We start from the raw sequence: 13,326 nt of genomic DNA, 5'->3' as shown, positions 1-13,326 counted from the left end.
GAGATCATTGCAATGTTCAGTTTTGTAATGGTGAATGAAGTAAATAAGAAGGTTGTTTTTCAGAGTCCATTGGTGCCTCCTGCTGTATTGTATAGTCAATTTCTTTGTCCTCAGGTATGCAGCAAGGGATGCCTTTATTTTACATTTAGTAACTATTGATTGTGCCTCACCTTGCCATGATTTTTTGCCCTTCATTGCTCTTTTAAGTTCATCTCTTTCAGAAGAAGCAGTAATGGTTGTTAGTAGACCAGAGCTTCAGGACGCCCCTGCAACTTCATTAACAGTCCTTATGCCTCTTATAAATGAAATACAGATTCATAGAAGCTGATCTTGAACTTGATGTACTGCTTAAAGAAGGAAATAAAGGACTTGTGGAGGAATATAGGTCAGCATGACTATAAAAGTCTGTCCTTTTTTCATCAGTCTGTATTACAAGTTCTATGCTTGTAACTCAAGTGTTCTTTTTCTAAGATAAAACAAGTTACAGACTATTGACAACACCTGTTTTCTGGTGAGTGAGATCTGTGAAAGATGCTCTTCTCTCAGACGAGGTTGGATTAGAGTAGATTCTTGCTGCTTTCAGTAACAGCTGTGACATCTTATTGGTATTTGGTGTAGCATAAGTCAGAAGATTAACAGTCAAAGAATAAAGGATTTTTTGTCCTCCTGATGAAAGAAAAGATCCTTCTATCTTTTAAAAATCTACTTTCTCTAGTTAAAAAACAAAACAAAAACCCCACTGTTTCTACTGATACATATTTTAAAAAATTTTTTTAATAATACGGAAGCTTTTTCAGTTATCGTAGTGATGGTCTGAAATACTAGGGCATTGACAGAGTCTTGGTATCACAGTGTTGTTGGCAGAGCCGGATTAGAATTTGGGAGTTCAAAGTCTTGCATGCTGGTGCTCAGTCTGATTGGCATATTTTTACCTCATGGTTACAGAGTAAATAATTCAAGACAGGATTTCATTTAGATGCGTAGATACCGTGTCCAAGACACAGTACATTTTTTTGGGAGTTCCCACCCACCCCCCCCCCCCCCGTTTGCTTTTATTTTGATTCAGAGCCAGGGAAAGCAAGCAGGGCAGCCTCTTATGCCTTCCTAGAATATTAGTTTTTTTGGTACCCTGGGTTATCTGTTGTAGATGGACTAGTTAAGAAATATATAAGCTCTTGGGCCTGTACCAAGGCCTATAAATCTATACAGTGTTCTTTTTGTGTTAAGAAATAACTTAAAGTTTTACCCTTGTGTCCTACTGTTAATTGCTGGCTTAGTTTGACAGCTGATTCTTTTCATTCTTTTGATGTACCAGCAGTCAGTTGTGCTCCCCTAGGAGCACTTGGGAAGAATTTTTGGGTTTTGTGCCAGGACGATTCATATTCAGACTAGAATGACTATTTATGAAAGCTGCCTGGCCAGAGACAATTTATTATAGTAGAAACAAGTTGAATTAATAGATGGCAGCAATAATAGGGTAGGGATTGCTTGTTTATGAACAGAGTATTTTAGTGAGCAAACACCAGCTGTGCATGACTAAGGATGGCACAAATCCAGTTGGGAGGCTGTATGCTTGTGCTGTCACTATGTGGCAAGCTCCCCAGTCAGATTTCCTTTGGCTCGCCTTTTCGTTCTGGAAGATTTACATTTTCACTATAGGATGAAATGTTTTTTTGTGTTGTGAAGGACAGAGGAGCAAGAAGTAAAACCATATGGACCAAGTTAGCATGTAAGCATAAGCAAGTGGCTTCTGCCTGCAGCAGTGGGGACACGTGGTGAAAGGCAGCAGTTTTCAGTATTCGAACCTAGCCCTGCACGAGGGGGTTACTGGGTCATGGAGACCAGGACCAAAACGTGAAATGCATGGAGGGTGATTTTTATGCGGTCCCTGTTTTCCCAAGCAAGCGCTCCGGTTGCTGCGCAACGCGGGGAGTGCGGCTGCGGCCCGGCCGTGCCCGCGCGGGGGGCGGCGGCCGGCAGGGGGCGCGCGGGGCGCGGGTGCTGTGGCGCTGGGAGGGGCGCTCGGCGGGGGAAGCAGGTTGGGGTCACACGGTGTCCGGCTGCCGAATTGTCTCAACATCCCGCAGTTGTTCTTCTTGAACCAGAAAACTCGCGTGGATATCTGACCGATGCAAACACAGGCGGGGAAGAGACTTCTCGTGCATATATAGTAAGTTACAGCATAGTAATGATGTAGTTAGGAGCCGAGTCTTCGTGTGAACTGACTGCTGTGATAATAAAATTAATTTTTATTTCTTCAAACCGTGTATTTAATCAAAACCCACACATTTTGAAACTACTCAGAAGACACCCAGCTTACTTTTTTTACACTCCACCTTTTTTTAAAAAAATATTTGGTTTGTGTAATTAAACTATTTGTGTAGTTAAACTGTTTGTCCACAGGATAATACCTGACAGCTACATTTATAGATGGCTCTACAATGTATATACATTTGTTGCTGGTAAGGAAAGAATTCCATGTGGGAAAACAAATCTAGAAGAATTTAGACAATAATGGGATCCTTTAGTGAGTAATTGTAGTATGAAGGCAAGTTTTGACTTGTTTTGTCCTTTTCCCATGCAGCTTTTCTAATTGTGAGGATTTGATTTCTAGGCATCCTTAACCCTGTTGCTTAGAGAATCAGAAGACTTTAATCACTGTAGCTAATGTCTTCATGTTTGTTTCTTAATGCTGAAAAGTTTCAATAAAGCTGGAGATGCCAGTTGGAATTGATTTGGCTTATTTGCAATGATAGCTTAGCTTCTAGATCAATTGAAAAAAAAAAGAGAGAATAAAGCTTAAAAATTTTTGTTGTTTTTCAAATAAAAAATAACCAAAATTAAAAATACATTTTAACATAGACCTCCTAAGATATTTTACTTAAATCAGATAACTGTATGCTTAATTTGAAGAAAATTTCCTTTTTTGTTTGTTTTGTTTAGAAGTAAAAGTTTGTATCCTTAGTCTTCAAGTCATTGAAAGCCCAGTGCAGGTACCAGAGAGACTGATGTGAAAGGTGGACCCTTTTTTTATAATAACTTGACATGCTGTGAAAGTGGAGAGGCATTTTGTAGAGATGTGGTAATGTTGGGGATTCTGTTTTGGTAATTTATTTTTCAAATGGTTCTGTATGGAATTTTTTTTTTCAGTGAGATACATAGTGTGCAAAAAGGCCAAACAAGGATGAATTACTGGTATGCGATTGTTAAGAACATTGAGTAGGAGCTACTGCAGGCTGTTGTGGAAAAGAAGTGCCAGAAAAGTCCTGTGGCTGGCAGAAAATTGGAAACACTTCATATAAGGAAAAGGGCTTTTAAATCAGTAGCAGACGGAGTTTTGAAAGGAAGTTTGCATTTCTAGGATAGAGTGAGGAAACTGCAGTGGTACATTTTTGGCTTTAATCCAGTTTAGAGCTAGGCACTTAAATAGTGTGCAGCTGAAAGAGTTAGAAAATTAAGGATTAAAAGATGGCTATTCATTGTGTCAGTATATCAAATGAGGAATCCATAGCCTATCCTGATTTTAAAGTTCTCTTTTGTCTATGTGTTGCTGCTTGCAGTTTGGGATTAGCTCTAAGTCTATAATGACATTAAAAGGATAAATTGAGAGTCCTGGTGGTGGATTAAGAGCACCAGCTTTAAAATAACTGGCACCTTCACTTAGCAAAGCTGGAATTTCTGTCTTTGGAATGGACTACAGCTGCTGAATATTGGGAGCACTTCTAGTGTAGGAAGTTCTTCACTGTATAGAACAATAACAGCTCATTAACCTGTGCCTTCATCCCTCCCAGGCTAAACACCAGGGAATTCTGGTGGTCTGCAGAGTTTACTTCAAAGTAAAATACTATCTACTAGCATCCAGTGGGGATACATAAGCCCTACCAAACATGGAAAAAAGTCTCAGAAAATATGAGCAAAAATGAAATTAATGCTGTCAAAGAGTCTCTGGATGTTTAGCAGTAACGTAGGCTATGTTGATTAACAGCTATTTATAGAAGCTTTATGTGAGCTCTTTATTATTTTTTTTTTCTCCCTTTTTTCTCTCTGTTGGTATGAGGTCTTTAATCAGGTCTGTTCCTCACTAAAGGATTTGGCAACATGGAAGAAATGAATATCACCAGATTTTCCATTGCACACAGAATTGTGTGGAGGGGTCATTTGTGACATGTGAGTGGAACTGGTTGCATTTGGTTAAAAATTTGTTTTTGGAAAATGTAGTTGATTTTGTAGTTAATATTCCCTGAAAGACAGAAAAGGGAACCTACGTAAAGAAAGTATAGGGAGGGACAAAACATTTCTTAAGGATCTGCTCAAAGAGCTAAGAGGAGGAAAGATAAGGATCATTTTGTCATTAGCATGAACTTATGCCACCTGAACAAGGATTATGTACAGTAACATTTGCCTGCCTAAGAGAGCAAACATAATATCAGTTGAATACTTTCTAAGCTGCGTAAGGAAAAGGAGGCAAAATTTATTGGTTTTTTTACATGACCTCTCTCTGCAAGGACTTTGGCCTTCAGCAACTTAATTTTAATTTTTTCCCCCAAAGGAAGTACAACTAAGTTCAGAGCTTGAAAATCGTTAATTTAGAATACCGCTGTCTTCCAAATCCCCACTACTTACAAGGCAGTGGCCAAGTTCAAGGACTAAACTGAAATTTAATTATGCAGAGAATCTTGCCAGAGAAGATAAAGAGAAGTATCTTTTTAAAAAGTGAGGTTATCTATGCCTGTAATTTGTACACTGCACAAAATGAAGCTGTAGAATTCTCATCTCTCAGGGATATGTGCAAGAATATCTTCTTTATCTATTGATGTAGCGTTTGGTTTTCTTGTAAATATGGAATCTGTACCTGGTGACAGTGAAAAATAGTTTTTGATTCTTATTGTAGGTGAGAGAAGTTTCTAAATTGGAATGAAAACTTCACTGTATTTTTAATGGGTTAAGAGCTGCAGTGATAGTGTAACTTATAGTACCTCATGAAAAATGTTTGTCAGAAATCTTTAGAGAGGTCTAATGGGCAAATTAATATTTTGCTGAGAAGATTATTGATAGTGTAAAAAAGAAGTAGAAAGAATTACTTAGTCAATGATGTAAAAGTAGAAGATGAAGAGGAGTTATAGTTCTTTATTCTGTAATATAGTTCTTTATTCTGTAAATTTTTTGTGTTCTTGAGGTCACCAGTGATCAGATGAGACCATGAGAGTACCAGTACTGCAGAAATAGCAAATCCTAGAGTAGTGAGCCTGTAGAGACTGTTTACCTATGGTAGGGGAGCCTTAAAAGCATTGATAAGAAGGTAAACGTGAACGTTTGTGAGTTTTTAAGTATAGTTTTTGCTGACATGAGAGTACTTTTGTATTTTCATGTGCTGAAAATTTCTGATTATTTCTGATTTCATGGTCTCTGCCTCATGGAATTTTGATAAGGATTGTATGCTGCATGAAGAGGTCAATAATACTGCATGTGTTTGTATATTTTTTCAAAGTAGCTTCTAGTGACATGACTAAATCATATGGGAATGCTTACATTGTCAGTTGTATCCTTGGGGCTTAAGCTGCAGAACTTGCAGTAAGGCAACCAAAAAATAAGGTCTCTAGGAAGTATTTTCCAAGCATCATAAACTTGAAAGTCGATTCGAACTTTCTTTCACAGTAGGGCAGGTGAAAGTAAAAGGATAAATGTTAACTTGAGAACAGCTATTTTGAACTTGGTTATTGCTATGCCATCTGGAGAGATGGAGTGCTGTTTGTTTAATAGCACAGGAGAGAAATATGCTTATAAGGAGAAAAAACAGCCATAAGAAGATGGTGGAATTGTATTTTTTGAATCATTTTCCTGCCAGAGTGCTGAGGGAGGCTGTAGCAGTGGTGTGTGCTGTGCTCTGAAAAACACTTAGTAGCAGGGGGACTTCTGCGTGCTTGGGTATGCTTTTAGTATTGCATTTCTCTCTGTGTAACTAGTATTACTTAAGAAAAAAAGATTCAGCATTGGTATGAGAAGTATATGCATATGAAAATGTTGTCAAAGGACATAAGAGGAATCTTAGCGCTTCCCCCCCCCCCCTTTTTTTCCTAAGTTGCCTTTTTGGTCCTGCTTTTGATCCCCTGTAATCGATTCCTTCTGCCTAGATATTGTTTTTTTATGTGTGTGTGTTTTCAGGATTTGTTTTAATACAGTAATGCTTTGAAAGATGTGCGGTTTTATATGAGGTGTGGGTTATATGGGGAGAAAAACCAATTTATTAAAATTTAATTTACTTTTTAAATTATTGTAACTTGTGTATCTGGATTATATTTCACTCAGCATGAGAAGCATCTGGTAATTCTGATTAACAGTTTCATGTGTTAGCATCCAGGTGTGTGCATATTATTTCTTCTCTTGGGGATTTAAAACATTGTAAATGCTGGAAGAGATGATCTGGACTGTACTGTGCATGTCTTAAAAAATCCCTTCGTAGCTGCCATAATATTTTTCTGAGGTAATTAAACCTTGAATAAAGGGTTATTTGCATTCTAGGGATGTTTACATACTGCAAAAGCAGGGATAGTTGGGAGAAACAAAACTCAAAACCATAGCTTATTGAGCAAATGCTTTCTGTATCAGCTTCTACTTCTAGGCAGTGTGAACTCTTCTCACCTAACATGTTGAATTGCTTAGTGAAGAAAGAAACCTTTTCTTTAAGCTATTAAGTGAGGTTCTGTCAGTGATTTAAAGATTTTCTGAAAGACCTTTCTCCTATAATCCTGTAGAAAGCACCATGCTTACAGGAACACTTGTGCTTTCGTTTACATGAGTCGTAGAAACTTGAGAATCTGTTAATTATTCTTCTGTTTGATGACAAAAATTTTCTTGAACCATGAGAAGAACAGTGCATCTCAGAAACAGGCACTTTACTTACTTTCGAACAAGTGTGTAAAATTTTTAGAGAAATGGCCAGGTTTATTGTATTAGCTTGGTAATTTAAAGTAGTAGCTGAATTTGCGAAGTCCTCTAGGATGTTTTTCTCCAATGTGGATCTATTTATTCTTTATTTCAGGAAATTTTGTACACTTAGGTTAGATAATACAGGTATAGTAGATACAGTGCTGCTGACTCCTAGGAATAAGTGGCTTGTAGTGGTGAATACCTGATTATGCCCAGGAGGTCATAAAGTCATTCTAATTAATTTAGGTCGTCCTAAATCTTTAGTCCCTTTGTGCTGAAAGTGAAACTCTAGTGAGTTGTGAGATCATTGTAGTCAGTCAATAGTCACAATCTTTGCATGAGGGGGAAAATCCTCAAAAAATTCAGGGGAAGTATGTAATCAAGTTTAAAACACTGTGTAGGGTTTTCAGCAATTACTTACTTTCATTTGAGAAGGAATTAGGTGGAACAGCCTGTAGATGATGTGTTGATGGGTTTGATTAGCTGCTGACACAGATGGAGGGACTGAGTCATGAATCTTTCTAATCTGTTAAAATATGCATTTTGTACAAGAACAAAGAAGCTCTAATAGTCTGTTTTCGATGTCTTTAAAGTTTAACATAAAGATGAGTCTTTTCAATGTTTTTGAAATTGCAGCTTTCAACAGTAGGCAAGAAGTAGAATAATTTGTTACAGTAACTCCTGAACTTTTGTCTAATAGTTTTCACAAGACATTATAAAGAAAAAAATCTAAATAACCCATATAGTTATATATGCTTTGCTCTGTTTTGCTAATAAAAACTATATCAAATAACTAAACCCTAATTTGGTTGATTTTTGCGGTAAAAACTTACTTTTAAAAGTACATAGTAGACCAAATAAGGTCATGCTTTTTTTTACTTATCTTTCTATCTTTCCCATTAAAACTGTGATAGCAAAATGGCTCAATATAAGATAACAAATTAAGAAAGCATCATCTGAAAAATGAAGTACACATTTTGAAACACTGACAGTGGAAGTCTGATTCGGCATTGTTGGAAAAGCTCTTCTTGCTGCTTTAACCTTTCAAACAAGCTCTTAAACATACTCGTTTGCAATTTTGCAAAATGTTGAATACAGTTAGCTTTCTATATTAGAGAAACTTGACATTCAGCACTTTAAAGGGCTTGCTCTTTACTACTTAATTTGCAGAACTTGGTAATTGGTACTGTGTCTTGCCATCTGTAGGAAAAATAGTTTAATTGCCACAAAATATGTATGTATACCTATAAAAAAAGAATATAGAAAGGAATCTTGTAAGTCTAGACTACATAGTTGAAATTATTTTTATTTAAAGTTTATTGCCTAATGTACCATATGTAGTTGAATAAACCCATTTCTAGCATACTTTTGTGTAAAGGTATTTCATTAAAATGTTATGCCTGCTTAATTAGCTTCAGAGACTTGCATTTCAGTAACTTCAAGATGTCTGCAAAAGTGTACTCTGGCCACTTAAATAGAAGATAAAAATATGTTTTTTTGTTTTTCACATTCTTTGTAATCACTAGAATGATTTAAATTGCATTCATTTGCATATACTTACAAACCTCACTTTTTTTTTTTAAACAATAAAATTTGATACCTTGTTAAAGAAGTTAAGGTGTTAATTCTGTATAAAAGTACATGGAGTAGAGAGAACGTTGCTTATAATGCTTATTAATATAAAGTCTATGGTCTACATTGTAAGTAAGAAACTGTGCAAGTGAGGATTCTCTTCATGGAGAATCTAGCTCTTGCAAAGACAACTGGCACAACTTGTAGATGTTGTCAGTTGTCACAATGTCTCAAATCAAGATCATATTTTTATTTCTTTAAATGATATTGAATTTTGTTCAGCTAATAATACAGAAAGGAAGACATTTTGGCAATTACTTTTTTGTTCCTTACACAGACAAAAGAAGTTGGTTTACTTGATGCAGACATATATGGACCTTCAATTCCAAAGATGATGAATTTAAAAGGAAACCCAGAATTAACATCAAGTAAGTAGAAGTGATTTTTCTTGCTGTCTTTTTTGTACAGGGATGAGCATGGTCCACTCATGGATGCTTCCTTGGTGTGGCACAGAAGGGATGCAAACAGAAGACTGTGTACGTATGTATGTATTTATTTATAATATTGAGGTTACTTTCAACGCTACCTTGTACAACTAGGAGCATATTCAGAGCCCTATTTTTTGTTAATCTTGGTCCATGCAGTCTCATGGAGTTTTACTAGAGATTCTGGAAGGGAAGGTTATTTATCAGTAGTTTTAAAATTGTTATGTAGTATCCTACAATAGGTGACTTTCAATTAAAGAACAAAACCCACTAATCTAGGGAAAGAGACACGAAAGAAAAAGAGCAGTAAGAGAAGGATCATTACAGCAGCTTGTATGAAATGTCACTAAAATGGTTCTGTATGATCTCTCTTCAGCCCAATGTGCCAAGCCACTTGACTCATTTGTGTTTGAAGTTGCGTGTTTAGGAACACGATGGTCACTTCCCTACCAGTAAACCAGTAAAGACAGTAAACAAAACTCCTAATTTTCCTTCTGCTAGGAAGAATTCTGGGGAAACATAAATCAGTTATTTGGTAATCAGTTACTAACATCTTAAAACCCATTTCAGGTCCAGCTCTCTTAACTATTTTAATTAACTCTAGCTGGGCCTGAATTCCTTCCTATTCTAACTAATTTCAACACAGCTAGCCTATAACTAAAATCTTTATATTTCTTCTAAATCTATGTTTCAATAAATTCAGGTAGAAGAGTCTTCAGAGAAATAAGGTGACCCAAATTAAAAAGGTCATATCAAGTCTCTTTAGCTTTCAGAAATTTAACTTTCACCTAGGCCAAACAAGGACAAAAGTGAAGAATGACTTTATCTTGATATCCTGTTCATATGATGTTTGCGTGTAAGGCAGTGTGGTATTTTGGGGTGGTAGGGACACTGGGGTGATATGGTTTGTTTAATACTTTGTTTTGATTGTCCTGTGAGAGAGTGCATGTAAGTAAAAAAATTAAAAACTTGTAACCACATACAAAACTAGTCCCACACTGTAACACCTGGTTGACACATTAAAACATATTAGGATCCTACTGAAGAAAGTGCAGATTGGCCATATGTGGTGTCAGGATGGGATCATTTCAAACAGGACTTGAAAGGGCTTCAGTGAAGTAATCAACTGCAATGTTTGAGGGCAGCAATTGCTGGGTAAAAGGAAAGCTGAATATTCCCTCTCCTTCCTTTCATGCCGTGATCTCTCTCTTTTTATCATAGAAAGGTCTGGGTTGAAAGGAAGCTTTGAAAGTCATCTAGTCCAACCCCCCTGCAATGAGCAGGGAGATCTTCAATGGGATCAGGTTGCTCAGAACTCCGTCCAACCTGATTTTTAGTGTTTCTTGTTTACCACCACTCTTGGCAACCTGTTTGAGTGTTTCACCAGCCTCATTGTTAGTCTGAACCTACCCTCTTCTAATTTAAAACCATTACCTCTTGTCCTGTCGCAACAGGCCTTGCTAAAAAATTTTTCCCCATCTTTCTCACAAGTCCCCTCTAAGTACTAAAAGGCCTCAGTAAGGTCTCCCTGGAGCCTTCCTTTCTCTAGGCTGAACAGCCCTGATGCTTTCAGTGTTTCATCATAGGAGAGGTGTTCCATCCCTCTGTATGTGTTCTACTGTTGCTGTAGAGTGTTCATTTGTAACGTCTTGATTTGTGCATGTATATGGGTGTAATGGTTGTTGGTCTATGTGTTGTCACCTGGTATAAAGCATACAGAATTGAACAGTGCCAGTATTTTTAAAGGGTTGCTATTAAGCTTGCAGTGTCAGCCTCTGAAAACTTAATGTGGCAAACTTAGGATTTTTTATGTAATTAAAATTCTGTCTCCTTATGATTATGTCCTGTACTCTGGATAAAAAAAAGTAATGTATTTCCATGTACTGATGTGCTGCACATACTTGTACAGACAGCTGTCAAGTTGAGTACTTCCTACATTTAAATGCCTGGCTTACAAGTACAGGTTTCATTTAGATAAATTCCTGAAAGAGAGGGAGATTACTTAGATTTATTTGTTGGATTTTTGCTATATCTTTTGAAGTCAAAAGGCTGCTGAGTGATAAATAAATAGATAAATAACTGAGCCTTTTAATGTATCATCAGTGGGATTTGACTTTCTGATACAAATGGAAGTCTTCTTGCATTCACTTGTACTTTGAACTCCATTGAGGATGTATGTCATACAGGTTGTGTTTTCCTGTAACAGATTTTTTTGCTATGAATTTTGTATTTGAATCACATTGTGCAATATGAACACAAAAGGGACCATGTTGTGGTGTTCCTATCTCTCCTCTTTTCATTTTTGTGTGATGTTGAGTTTTGTTTTTCCATTTTTTTCCTCACTGTTTAAAAAATTGATCAAATAACTTAGAACTTCTTGGTCATTTTGCTATGTATTTTGTCAATCCATACCAAACTTAAATCCATGTCTTGAGCCACAAATTAAAAAGCAAGTTGCCCAGTCTATTTCTTACAGTTGTACAAATCAACTTTCTAGGAATGCAAGACCTTAAGACTATATTCACTCAGATATTGAGCAGCTCAGTTTTGTTTCAGTGACTAGATATTTCTGGTAAACAGCTGAACAGAATTCACTATAAGCTTTGTCTTAATATGTTTCAAGCATTGTTAAAAATGTGGAATTCAATGTAATAGAAAAAAATTGGAAGATTTCCCTGAACTGAAACTGCTGCTGTTGTCTTGTAAGCACTAACATTTTGATCACTGAAATACATTCTTTCTAGTTCTGTGCGGAAAGTCCAAGTAAATATCAGGATTTAAAGAACATACCTTTTGTTTTTTCTAACAGACTGAAAACTGAATCTGTATATTTCAAAAGCTTGACAGACGACACAAGTCTGCTGAGAAAGACATAGTAATTTGGCATGAATGATAACAGGATAGAATTTGTATTTCAGGGATTGTATTCACTTCTTTGTGTATTTTTAACTATTGAGTTGGTGAAACTGTAGAGTAACATCAATAGAAGTACTGTCAAAGATGGTTTAATTGCGAAATAGGAATGGCATAGGAAACTTTAATTAAAGTTTAATCAAGGGCTCCTTTAATGAGTGACAGATGGGATAAACTTGCAAAGAAGTGATCAATCATAATATGTATATATATGGAGTATATATAGATGTATATAAATGCATTGATATAAAAACATGTATGACTCTTGTTTTTTGGTATAATGAGGATTAGTGTTCTGATTTCTTACTATGCTCTCAAGAGTAAAACAAGCTCTGAAGAAATATTGCACAGCAATTGAGAAAGCCCAGGCAGTTCTGTGTTATGGAAGTGCATAAACTATGTCTACATAACAATGAGTCAATTAAAAACATTTTTCATAACATAGCAATCAAAAAAAAAAAGTTTAAGGTCTAATGCTGTCTTCAGAGTGAGGTGTGGATTTGAAAATGAATCTGTAGAGTAATCCTGGGAGGTTCTGAGCACTTTTGCAATCTTTGATTTGTGGTTCTTTTCTCACATGAAAAGGGATTAGGGATTCCCAGTACCATACAAAATAAGTCCATGCAGCAATTATTACTTCTGAATAGAAATTATTATGGTTATGCTATAATTTAAGCATTCAAAATGAATTAGGAATTCTTAGTGAGGAGTCTGTATAAATGGGAGATACTACATTAATGTAATTTTGCAAACTGTAGTACATTGAAGAGTCTGCTAACATTTAATAGGCTGTCGTTCAAAATACTTTTAACTAAATGGTCAGGGAAATATTGGTTAATAAATTCACAACTGAATTTAATTAGCTAATGGAGGATTATCTAACTATGGAATTAATATTAACATAATCTACAATATATATATGCAGGGCAATGCTAATAGCATAAGTTACAAAAGCATTACTTCTATTCTTTCCTCAAGTAATTTACTTAAAAGCTGTTTTCTGGCTTAGTGAATCGCATGATTTCATTTTTTTCCTTTCAAATCTGCCATTTAAACTAGATGGCAGACAGTAAAAACTATTACGTTGCCAAAAAAAATTGCCATTTCGCCGGATAAATAAAGTCTCTTTATTTAGTTTCATTATGAAGGTTTTGGTGGGTAAATCTTTGACAGGTGACTGCACTCTTAGTATTTCAAAACTTTGTTGCCATTTTATGATAGCTTCAGTGTCTTCAGTTTCTTTATAAAATTGTATATTCAAAAGATCAGTAGTTGGCATCTGTTATCACAATTTAGAATAAAATGTAATTTCTTAGAGAAAGTTAACGGTGTTTGTGGCTGCCCCACTGAGTCTAATAAAATTGCAGGAACTATAGAAATGGATGCTTGAATTTTTTCGCTGGGATACATTTACATATCTAAAGACTGT

The 13,326-nt window shown here is 36.0% G+C and overlaps 1 protein-coding gene across 1 annotated transcript in view; it reads left to right on the top strand.

The window, feature by feature from the left end:
* Nucleotides 1-13,326, top strand: part of NUBPL (nucleotide binding protein like) — an 87,742-nt gene that overhangs the window by 8,800 nt on the left and 65,616 nt on the right. Inside the window, exon 4 of the mRNA XM_032112195.1 lies at nt 8,837-8,927. Within this exon, the coding sequence (XP_031968086.1) occupies nt 8,837-8,927 (91 nt within the window). The remainder of the gene's footprint in view (nt 1-8,836; nt 8,928-13,326) is intronic.

This window comes from Corvus moneduloides, chromosome 6, assembly GCF_009650955.1.
Source record: "Corvus moneduloides isolate bCorMon1 chromosome 6, bCorMon1.pri, whole genome shotgun sequence".
Lineage (NCBI taxonomy): Eukaryota > Metazoa > Chordata > Aves > Passeriformes > Corvidae > Corvus > Corvus moneduloides.
The sequence above is the reverse complement of the archived record's forward strand: the minus strand, read 5'-3'. Positions and strand labels throughout refer to the sequence as shown.